This window comes from Astyanax mexicanus, chromosome 6 (genome assembly GCF_023375975.1).
Source record: "Astyanax mexicanus isolate ESR-SI-001 chromosome 6, AstMex3_surface, whole genome shotgun sequence".
Lineage (NCBI taxonomy): Eukaryota > Metazoa > Chordata > Actinopteri > Characiformes > Acestrorhamphidae > Astyanax > Astyanax mexicanus.
The window spans coordinates 15,023,191-15,042,659 of record NC_064413.1 but is presented as its reverse complement, the minus strand read 5'-3'; the positions used below and the strand labels follow the sequence as shown (position 1 = coordinate 15,042,659).

The 19,469-nt window shown below is 37.8% G+C and overlaps 2 protein-coding genes across 3 annotated transcripts; one reads left to right on the top strand and one right to left on the bottom strand.

Annotated features, from left to right (window-relative positions):
• Window positions 1–973: 973 nt before the first annotated feature.
• Window positions 974–19,411, bottom strand: LOC103030387 (uncharacterized protein C7orf50 homolog). Of its 2 annotated transcripts, none has more exons than XM_049480356.1 (6): window positions 19,262–19,411; window positions 11,558–11,717; window positions 10,910–11,017; window positions 4,694–4,932; window positions 2,138–2,219; window positions 974–1,384 (listed from the first exon to the last, which is right to left on the bottom strand). In XM_049480356.1, exons 2-6 carry the CDS (start codon window positions 11,699–11,701, stop codon window positions 1,190–1,192), a joined length of 768 nt encoding a protein of 255 aa, XP_049336313.1. In that variant the 5' UTR covers window positions 11,702–11,717; window positions 19,262–19,411; the 3' UTR covers window positions 974–1,189. The 2 variants fall into 2 exon arrangements, with proteins under 2 accessions (XP_049336313.1, XP_049336312.1); XM_049480355.1 differs by lacking the exon at window positions 19,262–19,411 and adding an exon at window positions 14,941–15,062.
• LOC103030072 (G-protein coupled estrogen receptor 1-like) lies at window positions 8,012–9,810 on the top strand (the record flags this gene model as incomplete). The annotated part of the gene is made up of 1 exon (XM_007256825.3): window positions 8,012–9,810. A coding segment is annotated over one exon (1,065 nt), but the record flags the coding sequence as incomplete, so codon positions are not given.
• Window positions 19,412–19,469: the final 58 nt, after the last annotated feature.

Here is a 19,469-nt window from a genome sequence, read left to right as displayed (position 1 = left end):
GCAGCTACTTTTTAAAGACCAAAACCCAGTGCAGGATTTCTTTCTTTCCTTTGTTGTTGGATGTAGGTGAAAAAAATGGTGTTCCTTATAGCGTTCCACTGTAAAACCATGCGCCCTTGTAGATAGCATTGGAGTTTATGAATAAATCTACTCTGATGGGCATGGTGGTCTGAAAGTAAGGTGTGTTCAGGTAAATTCATGGCATGTTGCTATTTTTGTAGCATAAAACACTGATGTGCCAATGACTGAATTGAACATAGAAAACAGTCAATCAGTAAAGACCATTCTTACAGATGCTCTTAGCCACGCATACACCCCCACTCGTTAAACATACACACGAACGTGCTGCTGAGCGAAAACCTAACATTTAAATTAACAATAAACAAAATAAAGAGTGAAATAACATTGCTGTACCCTTTAATGAGCTGTTGGCATTTCTTCACAGCGTGAATGCGCAGGTCAATATCCTCGTCTGAGACGCACAAAGCGCCAAACTGTTAAGATATGAATGTATAAAATTGTATAAACAAGTGAGAGGGCACCTCTTAAAGGGAATGGCAAGTGACAAGTTACTGACTACTTTACACCAAAAACACACCATGATTACAATTAAGAGAATTAGTACATGCCTTTTGTGCATTTTGAGCCTCACAAGGAAACACACAGACATGCCCCAAATCCATCTGCATGAGCCGCAATTGTGCTATAGGTCACTAAAATAGGGCCCCAAATCTAAAAACAAAAAATACTCCATGCAAAACATGTTTAATTTATCTTTTGTTGTAGAATATCTCCTTGATGTAATGGTGTAAGAAACATATACTTCCCTGGGACTGAAAGAACTCCTGAAGTTTATTATGTACATTTATTATTAATCTTTATAATAGTAAGAGGCAACATTCACCAATCAAGGGAGAATATAAATTCCAAGACAAATCCTGAAGTAATTACAAAGAACTACTATTAGAAACAATTTTTATGTGACACAAAATGAAACATCTTTATTATAAAAGCACTTTAACATCAGATATTTACAGGTTTACATGTGTCTGTGGTTCTTCTTCGCACTACTGGGTACATTGTGTGTGTGTTATCCTCTACTGGCTCAGCTCAGAATTTAAGAGTCCTCATGGTTTGTAATTAGAGGCTCTGCTGTACAGACAGGTATAGAGGGAAGCTGCTCTGGTGATCATGAGAGAATCTGAACGATCTCTTTGGCTCTGTGAGCTCTTTTCTGGGCTTCTTCTCTGGTAGCACTGCCTTCTGAACCATCCTGTCCGTCCCATCGGACTAGTGCCTCTGCTTTCTGCACAGTGGTCTCTCGTGCAACTCCTTGCAGACCCTCCACATACGATAACAACACTGCAAAATGATCATCAGACACCTGAGGAAAGGAGTGTGGATGTCAGTCATTGGTGCGCATGAAAATGTTCGTTACCAGTAGTCCTTGACTACATTTACAAAACATGTGCAAGTAGCAAGTAGCTAAAATCTGTCTGAACAGCCAGATTGGAATTCATGCAATGTCAAGAAATAAAGCTGTGAAAAGGGAATGACAGCAGTAACTGAGGGTTTTAGTGGTGTAATAGCAAGATAAACAGACCTCCAATATCTGGAGTGATGCCTCTGTTACAACATGATTTAAATATTACCACTCTGTATGTTCTAATGAAATGGCCAAAGATGTCTGAATAATGTGCACTTTTTAAAAAGAGCTTAAAGGCTGTATAGCTCCTGTGATTCTGCCAAGGATGAAAAAAAATGTATCCCACCTCAAGCCGACCCAACTAGTACATCAAGTTTGAGCACACGTGCATTCTACAGGTTTAGATTAATCTTATTTATTGGCCATATAATTACTACATAAACAATATATTGCATATAAACATATGCAATATCTGATGTTGCTCCATTTTAAGCTACACATCAGATGAATTAGTCTAGAACACAAGACATTCTTTCTGTATTCACTTTCCCACTTCAAACTGTTCTGGCTAACAAGCAGAGAGAATATTCTCACACAGTTTTTACTTTCTAATTTTTCAAATGTATTACATTTAATAAACCAAATCAAACGAACCATAGGTGTAAATACACCCTTCCATAATCTGCTGGTGTTTGTTTTAAATTTCCATACCTTTTCACTGTCATACATGTGCTGCAGTAACCACACCTGCCTCGTCTTCTGAAATTTCCACTCCTCTCGCTTCTCTGACCAACTGCAAAATAAGATACAAACACACACAAAATAACAGTATAAACGTTTGAAATAATTACTTATGTGCTCAAAACGTACTGTGACATATTTAAATACTTAAAATATTTAAAAAGTAGATTTACAGGTAATGTGGGATTAGGAATTTTATGAAATCATATATTTCACCTCAAAACAACTATTGAAATACAAAGCATTTACATGATGTTACACAGATTTCTCACTCATTTCAGAAAAATCTGGGCCTCCTAGCCTTTAGGTAGAGATTGTTCAGTGTTTAGCAGGGATCGTAGGAAACCTAGCCCTGCACATTATTCTCTGCATTTTTTAAAATGTCATTATTTACAGTTCCATATCTTTCTGCTGATTGACTGCAACATGTTGCACAGCACGACAATATTAGAATACTTTGGCTAGAATTGTCTGAGAACAGACAAGCGATTCTTTGGTCTAGCTCTATTTATATATTGTATATATATATATTGTATATATAGAGTATATTGAACTGTACACTGCGTGTTTGCTGTGTTAAAACAAGCTATGTGGAACAAACCACTAGTTGATATCGCCCTGGCGCTGTAGTGTATCGTTGTTGAGCAGCATTTGCTTATGCTAAGCGTTGTGAACCGCAGCTAGCGCTGCTGCTAACCGCTGCTGCTAACCGCTGCTAAACTCTAAGTTTAATGTACATAAACAGAAGCGCTTTTCTCTGAGGAAGGCCAATATGGACATATTGCATCAACCCATGTGTTTTTATTTAATTTACCATATTATAGATTTGAACTAACGTTTTCTATACAGAGTGACTTTGACCTTCATGCTCTCCAAATTGTGTTAAGACATTTTTGAAGATAAGACATTTTTGAAGATAAGACATTTAAAGTAGTGCTGGACGATATGGCCAAAATTTATATCACGATATATTCCTTAAATTTCGGTCGATACGATATAATTTCGATATTGATATAAATACTTTGAAGGCCTCAGAAAACTGCTAAGAAGCCCTGCAATCCCTGCAGAACTGCAAATTTAAATTATTATATAACTGTGTATTTGCACTTTTTGTATTGCTGGCATCAGATACCCTCATTATATGCACATCTATCTATCTATCTATCTATCTATCTATCTATCTAATGGAAATCTGCACCTACTACTGTCTGAAAATTTTATTTAAGACTTTGAAACCTCCTTTCACAAAAACTTTAATACTTTAGAAATAAAAGTAGTCAAAATAAATGAATGCTCAATATTATTTGCATATAGCAAAATAATAACATGACATCCCTGTCAAACATAAGCCTATATAACTATTACCAATGAAAAAAACTTTAAATTACAACAGAGGCAGAGCTTCTTATTCTTTGTGAACAAATTGAACAGATTAAAACGTGTTTCAACTAGGATATAGAATACAAGAAGCCTTTATATACATAAAAGCAACAAGATTTTCCCGTCAAATAAACAAACCTACAGGCTCTATCAACTATGAATAACTTAGTTACAACATAAGCTATAAAAGTGCTTCAGTCAGTATAAGAAAAATATTGTATGTAGTGGAGTTGCTTGAAGTGGTGGAACAGATTAGATGTATTAACATTACCGCTGCTGGTCGGCTGCACTCTCCGGCACAATTTGCAGCAAAGCGGCAAGGGAGCGGACCGTGCGAGTGGGCCCGCGGCCGGCCTCGAGGACCCACGGCCGAGCGAGCGGACCCGCGGCCGAGCGAGCGGACCCGCGGCCGACCGAATCGAGTCTACCTTAGCCTTGGATCCGCTCGTCCCGGCTCTGTTTGGCTCCAGCGCGAGACATATGTGCTGAGTAGCGAAGCGGACCCGAGCCTAGCCATTTTAACCTAGCCTTGCCTAGCCTAGCCTATTTGGCTACGTGCCTGTGTGGTTACGTCATCACGCACTGACGTAGCCCAGCTACGGGGGATGAATGTGTTGAGCTCTGGGGTGAGCTGACGCCAGTAAAAAACGCCTGTCCGTGATTCTAATACATATCGATATACCACAAAACTGATATCACCGTTATTGAAACATTTCTTATCGCGATAAATACCGATATCGAATTATTGTCCAGGCCTAATTTAAAGATATTTTGGTACACAAAATTATTAGGTTCTTTGCTGCTTTCATGACCATTTCTTTAGAACCAAATTGATTCAAAATGATCAAAAACAGTAATTTCAAATGTTTTGAACAGTAGCATATAGTGTACAATAGATGCACTATGAGTGTATTTTTGCATAGACATTTTGGCATTCTCCCTATGCAAAGTAAAAAAATTTTAACTACTTATTGCACCCGATTTGTCTACCCATTGGTGTTGTGAAATTGAGAGTACATTCAGTACTTAGGTGTTTTTGAATGTATAGAATAGTCTAATTATTATCCCCATATTCAGTACTCCATAATGCATCTACCTGTAACACCTGTATGTAAGTGTGTGTGTGTGTGTGGTGTTATTCTTTACCATGTGAGGTAACTGAGAGCCTGTGTCTGGGCAACATTCTGGATCTTTTTCTCCTCCTTTGTACTGTTTCCTTCCTCTCGTAATCTCTTCTTCTCTTCCTTTCGTCTGATCTTTTTCAACTTCCTCTCCAGTACCCGTATCTCCTCTGGGGTCAGCTCTTCCATCTCATCCTTCTCCACATCCATCTTTTCTTCTGCAGGCTGCTGCATATCTTCTACACACTTTAAACCGTCTGAACTCTGCATTAGTGTAGTAGAAAAAGAGAGAGACAGAAAGGACTGGTTAATATTCATATATATCCATTATTTAAATACAATTTTGCAATGAAAAAAGCAAGCCTACAACAACAAATCCTCGGATCCCTCCACCACTCTGTTGCATCCCTCCAATTTGACCATATCTCACATTCCAGGCTCCAGAGGGGACTGTCTTATTTCCAAAAACAGAAGCTGTCTGAACAAAGTTCTCAGAAGTTGTAGACTTATATCAGCTGAAAGAATTCTAGTAGGCTAAAAAAAATCTATCGCAGGCAAAGATTTCTGCCAAACCTCTGCACAGGGCAATCTTTCTTTGGTCTTAAATTTATTTATATAGCCTTTATTACAACTGATGTTGTCACAACATTGCTTTACAGCAATCTGGTAGCGGAACAAAGTCACACAAAACATAAAAACCCCTAGTTAGCAACAGCGGCAAGGAAAAACTCCATCAGGGCTGGAAAATAAACCAACACTCACAAGAGGGGACCCATCCTCCTCTGATCAGATTAACTAAATTGTTTACAAAGAGTCACTATACAGCCACACAGACTTATTATATTTAGGTGTACTGATATAATCATTGTAGTGGCGACAAAAATGTGATAGAAAGTAAGTAGCAAACGTTAGCAAAGTAGCAAAAGTTTATATTATATATATATATATATATATATATATATATATATATATATATATACACATACACACACACACACACACACACACATATACATATATATTTTGAAAAGGCCACATTAATGATTTTGCTAATGATTTTTGTTAGTTTGTTTGATTAGCTATTTCATAAAAAAATTGCTACAAATCTATTTTTAAAAATGGGCCACTTGGCTAAGGTTAGCCCAACCCTTATATAAGACCACACACACACACACACACACACACACACACACACATATATATATATAAAACATGGAATAAACGCTTCTAAGAACTTGTGCATTCAACCATCTGATTACCACTCACACTACCCTAAACACACACACACACATGCCGTTCTTGAACTCTGTGTATTGGTCAGCCCATCTGTCTGTCTGTCACTTGCAACCTATTGAATTTGTCCAACATTTTGTTTAGTGTAAACAGTGTGGGCGATTGTATGAGTCTGACCGGTCCTCCAGTATTTACACATTTACAAAAGACACTCAGTATCCATTAACCTAGCAGATAAAAGAGATACAGAGATACAGAGAAAGAGAGAGAGAAAGAGAGAGAGAGAGAGAAAGTGCATAAGATTAGACGCAGTGAGATTCTATTTTCACACAGCATGCAGGATTGGAAGAACTGCACACGGAAAGGTAAGTTACAATCTAGAAGTTCCATCATTCTGTTTTACATAGAAATTGTATTTACAGTCTGTATTGTTTTGCAATAGAAAGTACCCAAACTACAGTTATACCACTTTATAACTATACAACTAAGTTAGAGGCAAGTAACTCCTAGCGTTAGCATGGCTAGCTTTAGTGGGTATAAGCATGGCATAGTGGACAATGAGTGAGATGGTTGAGATCATTTATTTCAAAACAAAATCTTTCAACAGAGCTGAACTTTTACTTGGCCAACTTCTTAGACAGTTTATCATATTAGCAAGAAGCAAATGGTTGCTGTGCCTTTATTTACCAGACACAATCATGTTAAACCTTAATATAAATGTCTGTTTCTCCCCAAAAGGACTAACAGGCTATTTTGATACTGTGTTTTTAGAATGTCTATGAGTCTATGAAAATGAGCTCTGTTCTGTTTGGCCAAAACCTTGCCAAAAAAAACAAGTCATGGAATTGGAGAATGTAAATTGATCATAAAGTATTGACCACAGGTGACAATGGGAAACGCCCACACCTGTAAAGGATGTGAGGTATTGTCTAGTAAGAAAGATTAAACACTAAAAAAAGCAGGACCACGGTAAGGAGACATAAATTATTGGATTTTAAGTGTCCTATATCGTGACTGGCAGCATCTGGCTTGGATTGTCTTTGTGTATAGATTTAAATGAGGAATCCAGTATGAAATGGACTTGGGGTGTCGTTCACTTCCAGCATTCTGAAATACAGCGCTTTTAACCGATGCTCCCAACAGGCTTACAATTCTAGTGATAGGGACATAGCATTGTCCAAGCATAGAAATTGCTATTTTTACACCATTAACAAGCTCAAAGTACTTCAACACATGAGCATGTAGAGCAATGCTATGTCCCTATTGTTACCACTGTAAGCCTGTTGGGAGGTGGACGATTTGACAAAGTTTATATTCTCATATTTCAATACATCTCAAGTCCATTTTACACAGGATTTCTCCTTTAGTTCCATGCCCCTTGATGACTGGCATGTTAGTGTTTAAAGACTAACTGGTGTAAAATTACATTGGGTAATACACTGCCTGGCCAAAAAAAAGTCTCCACCCACAAAAAAAAAGGGTCACACAAATTTTTGATTGGACCGCCTTTATCTTTGATTGCAGCACACATTCGCTGTGGCATTGTTTCTATAAGCTTCTGCAATGTCACAATATTTATTTCAATCCAGTGTTAATTTTTCATAAAGATCATGCAATGAGGTCTGTACTCTGTGGTGGCCAATCCATGAGTGAAAATGATGATCCCATGCTCCCTGAATCACTCTTTCACAATTCCAGCCCCATGAACCCTGGCATTGTCATCTTGGAATATGGCCGTGCCATTAGGGAAGAAAAAAATCTATTGATCCAGGAATTACCTGATCTATATTCAGTATATTAGGGTAGTCAGCTGACCTCATTCTTTCAGCACATACTGTTGCTGAACCTAAACCTGCAGACCAACTGCAGCATCAACCCCACATCTTTTACTTACTTAAATCCAGGTGCCTTTTTTGGTCAGGCAGTGTATGTTAATTTACTTTGACCAATGAGGAGTAAAATCTAACGCATCATTGAATGTTTTTTTTTTTTTTTTTTACCATTTCAGAGCCAAAGGAGAAATAGAGCCCTTTTCATTGCTATGATGCTCTGGAACTGATCTGCTAAACGTGCAAGAAGATAGAAGATGGACGGGCCCTTAACCTTTACAAACAATATATCCTTCCTCTCCTGGCCTGTGATTGGTGATAATCAAACTGAAACAGATTTTTACGCTGTCAACCTTCTCCTATCTTGCTTCTACACTGTGTTCCTATTTCCGCTTGGCCTTGTGGGTAATGTCCTGATCCTTTTGGTGAACTTGGACCCCTGCCAGCGAAGGAGCAACCCAGACCTGTACTTCACCAACCTTGCCCTGGCTGACCTGGTGCTGGTGCTGGACTCGCTGATAGAAGTGTTCAACCTGAGTGGACATTACTATGATGATGCTGTGCTGTGCACTTGCATGGCGCTCTTCCTGCAGATCAACATGTACAGCAGTGTCTTCTCCCTCACCTGGATGAGTCTGGACCGCTGTGTGGCTCTAACCGGCCTGTCGTCTCGTTCTCTAGCTGCCACCCACAACTCGCTAAGTCACCATTCCAGCCTCATGTGCACTGTCATCTGGGTGGCGGCCATTGCCTGCACACTGCTGCCATTCGCCACAGCTCATGCCCAACACGGCTGGGGGCGGGGCTTCTGCTTTGCGGCCGCAGCTGAGGTCCAGTGGCTGGAGGTGACGCTGGGCTTTGCTGTACCTTTTTGCATCATGGGTGTTTGCTACGCCCTGATTGGCCATGCGCTGTTGCAGTCAGAGCGACCACGTCGGGCCAAGGCGCTTCGGATGATCGCGGCCGCAGTCGGCGTCTTCTTCGTCTGCTGGCTGCCTGAAAATGTCTTCATATGTGTTCACCTGCTGTGCGGGGCAACCGAACCATCACGGCGGCGAGGCAACAGCACACTATGGCAGCAGTACCCACTGACAGGTCACGTGGTCACGTTGGCTGCATGTGCCAACAGCTGTCTCAACCCGCTGGTCTACGGCCTGCTGGGAAAAACTTTCCGGCGCAAACTGAATCTCTTCCTGAAGCACCACCTACACTGCCTTGCTGCACCTCAACGAACCACAGACATGACTCATGTGCCCCTTCGTGGGTGCCTGAGAGAGCAGTTCAGACACAACACATGTGCTCACCAGGCTCAGAGAGAAAAGGAGTATGAGCCCAGAAGGGTCTGAGTAGAGTGTTACAGAAAGGGTAAATAAAACCTATGAGCAGTAACAGGGAAATGGACTAGTAGGCCCCTGAAGTCTGATACCTCTGAAAAAAGTAATGGCATTTTTTACAAATAGGAGGTTAAAACACAAAGGTTACTACATGTAAGTCAACACTGCTGTTAGCTTTAAGTGGACGTATGAAGTGTGGTATTTAAGCTGCTACTTAAGCTGCATAACATGTTAAACATGTTAGATACAGAGACAGACTGATAGAGAGACTGATAACATTAAAGGCCAATTCATACGTCTGCATCGAACCTACGCCGTAGCCTATGCATATCCAGCTTTTGCTTGCGCATATCAGTGGCTCTGTCTTGCTCTGCTGTTTAAAAGGCCAAAATGTGTTGGATGTAACGCGTGGCTGGCGAACAAATCACAGCTGCGGCTGTCTGTCACACGTAGTAACATTTCCAGGGAGGTGCGCATCAAGCTATGGCACAGGGTATGCGTCAAGAAGAAGGCTATGGCTTAGGTGTGACGGAGACGTATAACCAGGGGTTGGTTGGTTGGTTGGATGGATGGATGGAATATTTAAACCTGTCATTATCTTGATTTTGAGATTATGCACCCTAAAGATGAATAAAGTTACTGCTAGTGAATATGAATACCAGTTTTTGTCATATTTTGTCAGTGTTTGCCAGTTTAATTACAAACTAAAGTCTATGTCTGTAAGATAGAACATGCAAGGGTTGGACCTGTTTAACACAGAACACAACAGCAGCTGTTCAGAATTGCAACACAGCCTTTGCATCTAAGTGGTTTGAAACTTGATACAATATGTAACCTCAACTCCTACAATAATTATTTACAATGCAGTCCTAAATTCTTACATCTATAAACATCTACATAAATATCACAAAGAAAATCCAATTTAACAAAAGATGATATAACTATCAAGTTGATTAAGCAAAAAGCCTTTACAAAAAGTCTTAGCAAACAATACATATGTTGAGTCAGCAAGAAGACATTTGTAGAAATGTGTTTTTTTGTGCAAATAAAAAAAGTATAGTGTAGTAAACCTCTGAACACAGTGCTTGTATGTGCATGTGTACGGTGGCCGAGAAAGCCCAACGCAGTGCAAATTGAAAAGCGCTGCAAAAGCACAAAACACATCCATCAAAATTACAACACAGGCGCAGCAAATAGAAAAACGCGCTGCAACTAGAAAAACGCGCTGCAACTAGAAAAACGCGCTGCAAATAGAAAAACGCGCTGCAAATAGAAAAACGCGCTGCAAATAGAACCACAACACAACGGAAGTGAGTCACAACACAACGGAATTTTCCCGGGGGACCTTAAAAGATACTGTACCAGCTAAGCTGCGTCTTCAGTAACGTCTCGGACTTCACTATGTGTACAAAGGACAATAAGTGGCAAACAAGGCGTTTTGTGAAGCAGAACTTTTAATAATATGTACACAACCGTGGTAATCACAGGTAATAAACATAACTTACTTTTCAGAAGCTTGTTTGCCACTTATTGTCCTTTGTATACAGCTGGTACAGCATCTTTTAAGGTCCCCCGGGAAAATTCCGTTGTGTTGTGACTCACTTCCGTTGTGTTGTGGTTCTATTTGCAGCGCGTTTTTCTATTTGCTGCGCCTGTGTTGTAATTTTGATGGATGTGTTTTGTGCTTTTGCAGCGCTTTTCAATTTGCACTGCGCTGGGCTTTCTCGGCCACCGTACATGTGTAATAAGTATAGTGTCTACAAATAAGCATGCAGCACCACCATGTAGTGAGACAGTGTACAGAAACATTCTAACTGATCCTAACAAAATGAAAGGTTCACACACCGTGCTTATAAATTCTGTGCTGTCATTTGCATCGGTTTCCTTCTGCTTCTTCTTCTTCTTTTTCTTCACTTCTATGACATTGTCAGCAGGAACACACACCTCAGGCTCCTGTAAAGAGACAAACACACACTGTGAACACATCCTTTAGGATTGTGGACTATGTTTTTGCTCTCTTGTTGTTTATTGTCTGATTAGGTCAAGCACAAGGTATTTAATTTTCAGTTCATGTCAGTGAAACTGCCCACAACTATACATCTTTTTGCACGCTGTAGTTCTATAATTACAGACTGAAGTCTATCTGTTTCTCTGTGTAGTTTATTATCCTCCTTTTACTCTGTTTTTCAATGGTCAGGATCCCATAGGAGAGACCACCACTGAGCACATATTTGGGTTGTGGGTCATTCTCAGTACCTTGCATTCACATTGCACACATGTCTTTTAATAAATACTTTGAGCTAACTCAAGTTGCAAATAATTGCTGACAGATGTGTAAATACCCACTCCAACTCACAGCATGTAGAATAGGACTCTCGTAAACCAAATGGCAGCATGTCTAATTCCAATATGTTGGTACAGTGGGATTTAAAACACAGCGACAATATGCAGTTGTACAACTAAACTATAATAAAACTGTACACACAAACACACCTCATCTTCAGTCCTGTTCCTCTTCTTTTTCTTCTTGTCCTTCACAATCTGTTTAACGCTGTCCTCGCTGGCAGCTGGTTTTGCCTTCTTTTTCTCTTTTTTCTTTGATGAGTCCTCAGACTGAAGATGCGGACTCTTTGCCATGGTAACAGTGATGATGCTTTAAACACAACACACAATTTCAGATTATGATCACAGCCGTTGTGTAATTTGTAACAACATTATCATTTAGACATCAGTTCCACACAGGATTATTAGAATTACAATGCAAGGATATGGGTCCAGTATAAATACACTGCCTGGCCAAAAAGGTCACCACCTGGATTTCACCAAGCGAATATGTAAGAGTCCCTCATTGGATAATTACTACATGGGTGAATATGTTTAATTTAGCAACAAGTTATTATTTAACCCTAATTGATGCAGGTAGCTGAGGTCTAATTCATTATTAAAAAGAATAAGGACAATGGGGAAACATTATCTTCAAGGAAGGAATGAAGTCATCGACTGAAATCAAGTCATAAAAACATTACTAGGAATATATTAGTATACAAAGTAAGAGCATTTCCAAAAACACAATGCAAAAGGAATTCAAGGGATTGGAACTAAATCGCTGTATAATCTTAAAAAAAGCATTTATTAGCGAGGCTAACTGGCAAAAACAGCTTCAATTTGCTAGGGAGCAAAGTAGAACAACAGAAAAGGGTCAGGTGGTCTGATGAGTTCAGATTTACCCTGTTTCAGAGCGATGGCACAACAGAGTAAGAAGAGAGGCAGGGGAAGTGATGCACTCATCATGTCTAGTGTCTACCAAACAAGCCTGTGGGGGCAATGCTATAATCTGGGGTTGCTGCAGTTGGCCAACATTATGCACCCAAAGAATTAGGTCTAATTAATAATACTAATTTTTTAAATATACTGAACCATAGGGCTGCATCTAATGATTATTTTGGTAATCGATTAAGTCATCACACTTATAAATCTATTAATAAGTTTTATATAAAACAGGTGGAAGCTCAGATCTATCAATTGCAGAGGATAGGCAGATGCTAAAGACACCAGTTAGACATGGTGAGTGGCAGAAGATGAATTCTCTGTGCTGTCTCATTCCCTGATATCACAGGAATATCCCAAGATGACAATGCTAGGATTCATGGAGCTTAAATTGTGAAAGAGTGCAGGATTCTGGGAACATGAGACATCATTTAACACCACAAAGTCCAGACCCTAACCCCACTGAGATGTGCTGGAGAAGACTTTGTTCAGTGGTCTTGCATCAATACAAGATCTTTGGGAATAATAATGCAAACAATAATACAACATAAATAAATGTTGTGACAATGCAGAAACATAAGGAAACTGTGCCACAGCAACCTGACCTGACTTTATTTTGGCCTGGAAGTGTATAGTAGTCAAGGGCGTAGGAGCAGGTTTGATATTGGGGGGGACACATTTGCCAATATGAACCCAAGCCCACCCTATAGTTTCTTAGAACAACATTTGTGGAAATTACTTTTAATCACAAATAATATTTTTTTTCTGTATTTTGTTTTTTATTAGTTAACAAGGTGATTTTACAACCTAAACATGTTACTTCACATTACATTTACTGTTGTAAGAAAAAATTATGCAAATACATATACATATGACAAAAATGATCAGTTATCACCTAATATTTAAAATAATATAACAGATTTGGTTATTATTATTATTATTATTATTATTATTATTATTATCATGTATTGGCATGTCAATTCTGTTGTATATTTACATTTTCTCCACTCTTTAAAAAAAATCCTACGCTTTTATTTTTCTATTAAGAGCTCTTCTAAAGATTGGTGTCCTTTTATGTAAAAGAATGTAACTTTACGTTTCATAAAGATTTTAATTATAAACGTCAGGACATGTGGCCTTACTGTGAACCCTGTTCTTACATATTCTACTGAATATTAACAGTGTTCTACATATTCTAGAGCTTTCTCTGCTTTAAAGACATTTAATAAAGTAAGTGGTGGTATGATGTCTAATACACTGCTGGATATACATGATTAAACTCAGTAAACTCAGTAAATGACTGTTTATTAGCTGATCAGCTGGATCAGGTGGAAAACACAATTTTGGGGCAGTGATCAGGGTTAAGAAACTGCTTTAAACTACAAACATAAAGTACTGTACTAAATTCTGACTATCCACTACATCTGGCTTCTAGATAACTAGTTAACTAAATGAATTTTTGTTCATTATTGCTCACAGTAAATCCTGTAATCCTAAATTAATAAAGACAGTTTAAAAATGAAACAGTGATTAGCTGATCAGGTACAGGGCAAGTTGAACATTACGTATATAGTTTATTTTTTCTTTAACGTTGACTTCCAATCTATCTAATTCCAAAGTTAAGCTAACTCACTCACACAGCTGCAGTTTATTAATCACAGTGGGTTTAAACTGTGTGCTGATTTAGAGTCTTGTATTTTTAACCAGCTATCAGAAACATCATCACAGTTTATGTGGTTAGCCTATCGTTACCTTTCTTTTAGAAAAATCCCCGTATATCCAGATCTTAATCAGCTGAAGCTGCTGCAGCCCGATCCCGCTGCTAAATCTCACAGCGACGGGGCGGGGCTTCCCCCACTAGCACACCGCGGGCCGCAAAACCAGCAAGCTGATTGGCTGTTTGTGCTGAGAGGCGGGACTTAATACCTGAACTGGCTCCGTGATTGGTCCGGTCTGTCTCCTCATTAATAGTACAGCTGATCTGAGCGAAACGATATAATTTTTGGGGGGGACAAATCCACCTGTTTCCAATATTGGGTGGGACATGTCCCACCCATCCCCCCCGGTTCCTACGCCAATGATAGTAGTCATCCTACAGCCAGGGTTCGACTATGTGAAACTATCAAATACAAAACATTTAATCATACTTTTTGGAATACCATGTAATACCATGTGAGACACCTTTTTCTCCAGAACAATATAAAAAACAACTGAGATCTTCATATATTAAAAGTGAGAAAAGGAAATAAACAGCAGTGCCCAGCTGATTTTTAGCACTAGTATTAATGCATTCAATAAACTCTCAAAAAAGCTGTTTACTGACGTTTTGCTCAAAGTTACAATATTATTGGCTGTATCAAGCTGGACATACATATACGTTTAAATTTAGCCACATGGCGTACAAATATAATTTAAATCCCCAGGAATAAAAATGGCCACTTCGTTTTCAACACACATAGCTTCAAGCTACACAACTGAAGTCATAAACACACACTTTGTCTTTACCATATTTCATGTAACCAACAGCTATATAGCTATAACAGTTACTAATACAACCAAGTAACGCGTTATTACACTGGTAAAGGCTTTGTTTTTGTTTTTTTACTTACAAGTCGATTTAAAACAGTCTAGCCCTCTCTGCTCCCACACGGCATGTACACCACATGTCAGGACGCATTTCACTGTTACAACGTAAACTCCAACTCTGATTGGTTAAAACACTCGCCCGCTGGTGCTTCTGGGATTTGTAGTTCAGTTGTTTGTTCGACTTTTTATTTTTTTTCCAACTGAAAAAAAGTCTGACTAAATCACGAAACAAAATAGGTCACTTTATATTCAGTATGGCCATAAATAAATACGGTCGTTATTAAACAAACAAACGTATACACGCAGCGTTTTATCCAATAGCAGGGTTCATACACATTTTAACCAATTCCATTTACATACATTTACCAATACATTTCCATGAATTTTTTTCATGACTTTTTAATGCTTTTTAATGAAAACAGTGCAGACATAGATAATTAAACCAAAAATTCATTATAGTAGGTCTACAATGAATCAGATAAAATGTTGACACGGAATCTTTAATAATAAAATGTGTATCAGATCCTGAGAGCTCCATTGTGTAGAGCTAAATTACTGAATTAACTCTGTGCTGACGTATTTTTTCCATCGACAATTGAAGTCTCCATTTTCAAAACTTTCTGGGTATTTTTATTTTTTCCAACTTATCCAGGCCTGGATACTGCTATATTCAAATTCAATGACTTTTCCAGGTTTTTCTATGACCGTACGAACCCTGATATAGAAGCTCTAGAGAGGCGAAACTCTGTTGTGATATAAGTAACCGTCTGTAGATGGTGCTTTTTTCTATCATTCTGTCACGGACCTGTACACAACTAGAGGTGGTAGTAGTGTAGAGGTGGGTAATCCAGGTCCAGAAAATAAAAATCCATCCCATCCCAAGTTTAGCTGTAGCAAAGCCGCCCAGGCAGTTGGTACAAAACCCTGGGGTGGATTTTAACTTTCTGGACCTGGATTACCCACCTCTACGCACAACTGATGGATTTCATCTTTTACTACTAATTATACATTCTTTCTCTATTACTGTTTACAGCTACAGTAAATGTGTAAACTTTATAATGTACCGAAATTTTATAATCTCTTCTCTCACACACAGTTTCTCCTTCTTTTTTATTTCAGTTTCTATTACTGTTAATTCTATTTTGACCTCTATTACTATTCACTGTTAAATGTTCATACGTGATGACAGAAATGACAGAAACCTTAACTCAGTGTACTTAATACATACATTCTGTTACTGGCTCTTTTTTTAGATGCTCACCTGTAGTTAGACCTAATATCCATGAACTGACTGTGAAGTCTGTGATTGTATGGGCTGTGTTGGCTGTGTTATGTACATGTAACTCTAACCCAATGTGAAGTTACAGTTAGCTAACTACAGTTATAGTCTCCCTAATTGGTTCTAAACTGTTTTTGTCTTTGAATTGTCTACTCTATCTTTCTACCTGCAATAGGACGCTCACAGGTTGTTTTTCTTGTCGTTGAAAATGTTGGGGAAAAACGAATGACAAATAAAATCACTATATGCATGCACATTGTATTTTTCTAAAAGATGCAAAGCCATTTTTATCTTTTAAAGAAGACCCAAACCTGAAATTGATCAAATTATTATTATAATGCAATTAATTAAACTTATTAAAATGGATCAATGATGGATCAAAAAGAATTGGAATAAAATGGTTTACATTAACTAATATTCACATTAATAAATCAATAAACCAGGGGACTCTACTTTGTTACTGGCACTCACTCCTGTTACTGGCACTCAGTCCTGTTACTTTTTATGTTATGAGTAACAGGACTGAAAGTAACAGGACTAAGTTTTTAGTATAGAATTAGTAAAAAAAAAAAAAAAAAACTAAATGGCAGCTATGCTAATAGCTTGAGGACACTAAGCAGATTCTAGTGATTTTCCCAAAATCTGTGTTTTAAAAATAAACAAATAAGATCTAAGAATTAATTCAGATAACAGGACAGAGCGTTGAGATTGACCCCTCAGTCATAGTTACAGAAAGATTAAATATACAGATACCCACCAATGCTTAAAATACAGCTCTGGAGAAAAATAAGAAACCGCTTACAAATGATGAGTTTCCCAAGTTGAAAACCTCTGGAATATATTCATGAGGAAGATGGATGATCATTATGGGAGGTAAATCCTGCCAAAAATAAAACTGAAATGAAAACACTAAAATGAAAATGCAAATGCCGTTTTGCTCTTTCTTTTCCCAAACATGTGTGAAAATATTATGACAAAATTAAAAACGGAATTAAATCACTTCATTTGCAATTTAATTTTTCACTTGAGCATGGGTCATACGTGACAAAATTAAAATTAAAATTAAAAAGGATTTTTGCCATTTCATTTTCATTGCCATTCGGCTATTTCATTGTCAAATCTAAAATGAAAAAGCTAATTATAAAAAGAAAAATCAAAGCTTCATTTTGGGCTTGCTTTTTCTCGATGAACTGCATAATAAATGACAAAACTAAAATCGAAATGCAATGGTAACGTTTTTATTTATTTTCCTTTGCAATAGGCTGCATGTCTGACAGAATTAAAATGAAAATGCAAAATGGAAAAATAAATAGCAAAGTGAGAGTTTGTGATTCAGTTTTTGGTGTGGACTGCGCTTTAAGTGTCAAAAATTTAAGGAAAACGCAAAGGAAGACTGGCGCTCCCTGCTGGTGATTTAGTTTTTTTTATACATTTCTTTTTCTTTTTCAACTTCACCAGCATGCAAATATATGTAAATTAGCAGTAGGCGGGGCTACAACTACGGATCCACCCGCGGAATCCAGACCAGCATAAAGCGCAGTCCACACCAAAAACTGAATCACAAACTCTCACTTTGCTATTTATTTTTCCATTTTGCGTTTTCATTTTAATTCTGTCAGACATGCAGCCTATTGCAAAGGAAAATAAATAAAAACGTTACCATTGCATTTCGATTTTAGTTTTCTTATTTATTATGCAGTTCATTGAGAAAAAGCAAGCCCAAAGTGAAGCTTTGATTTTTCTTTTTATAATTAGCTTTTTCATTTTAGATTTGACAATGAAATAGCCGAATGGCAATAAAAATGAAATGGCAAAAATCCTTTTTAATTTTAATTTTGTCACGTATGACCCATGCTCAAGTGAAAAATTAAATTGCAAATGAAGTGATTTAATTCCGTTTTTAATTTTGTCATAATATTTTCACACATGTTTGGGAAAAGAAAGAGCAAAACGGTATTTGCATTTTCATTTTAGTGTTTTCATTTCAGTTTTATTTTTGGCAGGATTTACCTCCCATATGATCACAAGCCATCAAGCCAAGCTGAACTGCTTGAATTTTTGCACCAGGAGTGCCATAAGGTTATCCAAAAGCAGTGTGTAAGACTAGTGGAGGAGAACATGCCAAGATGCATGAAAACTGTTATTAAACCCCAGGGTTATTCCGCCAAATATTGATTTCTGAACTCTTAAAACTTCATAAATATAAACTTGTTTACTTTGCATTATTTAAGGTCTAAAAGTTCTGCATCTTTTCTGTTTTTTTCAGCTATTTCTCATTTTCTGCAAATACATGCTCTAAATGACAACATTTTTATTAAACGCAGTGGCGTGCAGTTAATATAGTGGGTACCCCTACTGCAACACTTTAAAAAGGCTTTTTAATATGATATGACACAATATTTGTCTCATTTACCGTTGCATTTCCATTATAATTAGCTAACTATTAAACTAATCCAGCATGTGCTCTGTTTTACACTATACCAATGCGTAGCACCTTCTGCACAGCACCGAGAAGGGGTTAGACAGTCATGGCCCCGCCCCTGGAACGAAAATCATGAATCTGATTGGTTAGATTGTCCTGCGACTTTGCTAATAGACTCATTACTACTCCCATCTCAAAATCAGGAGAAGGGTCCCTGCAGACACGCGGGGGCAGAAGCAATTTTAAAAAGCTTTGATTGGTTAGAACAGCTGTCAGTCAGATAAGAGTCCTATAGCAACTGAAAAACGCAGACTAATTATTTGAATTAGTAGCTGTTTTTTTATTTTAGTTAATTTATAAAACATATGCTTATAGTTTACAATAACAATAATATATATTTCCTGATTAAATCTTATGTAATGATTTACATGCACCTATTGTCACCTCTTCTCTGAAGGGTTAGAAGGGCCTTACTGCAAACCACTGGAGAAACGTTGTCTTTAGTTTATAGAACAAAACAACAATGTTCATTTTACTCAAACATAAACCTATAAATAGCAAAATCAGAGAAACTGATTCAGAAACTGAAGTGGTCTCTTATTTTTTCCAGAGCTGTATAGTGTAACACACAGGCTATGCTTACATTTTCTGTCCTTCACGTCGCTTATCCTGGTTAATGTAATTTAAATTATTTTCATATTTAGATATGTCGCCCACAAAATAATTTAAACTACATTTAGGTTGGTTTAGAGCGACTGTCTCATGTTATTAATGGCGGCGACTGTTGCTATGGAGTTTTGCCTGTTCGGCTTGTGTAATTTGTTTTTTCTTCACTGCTCGAAAAATATAGT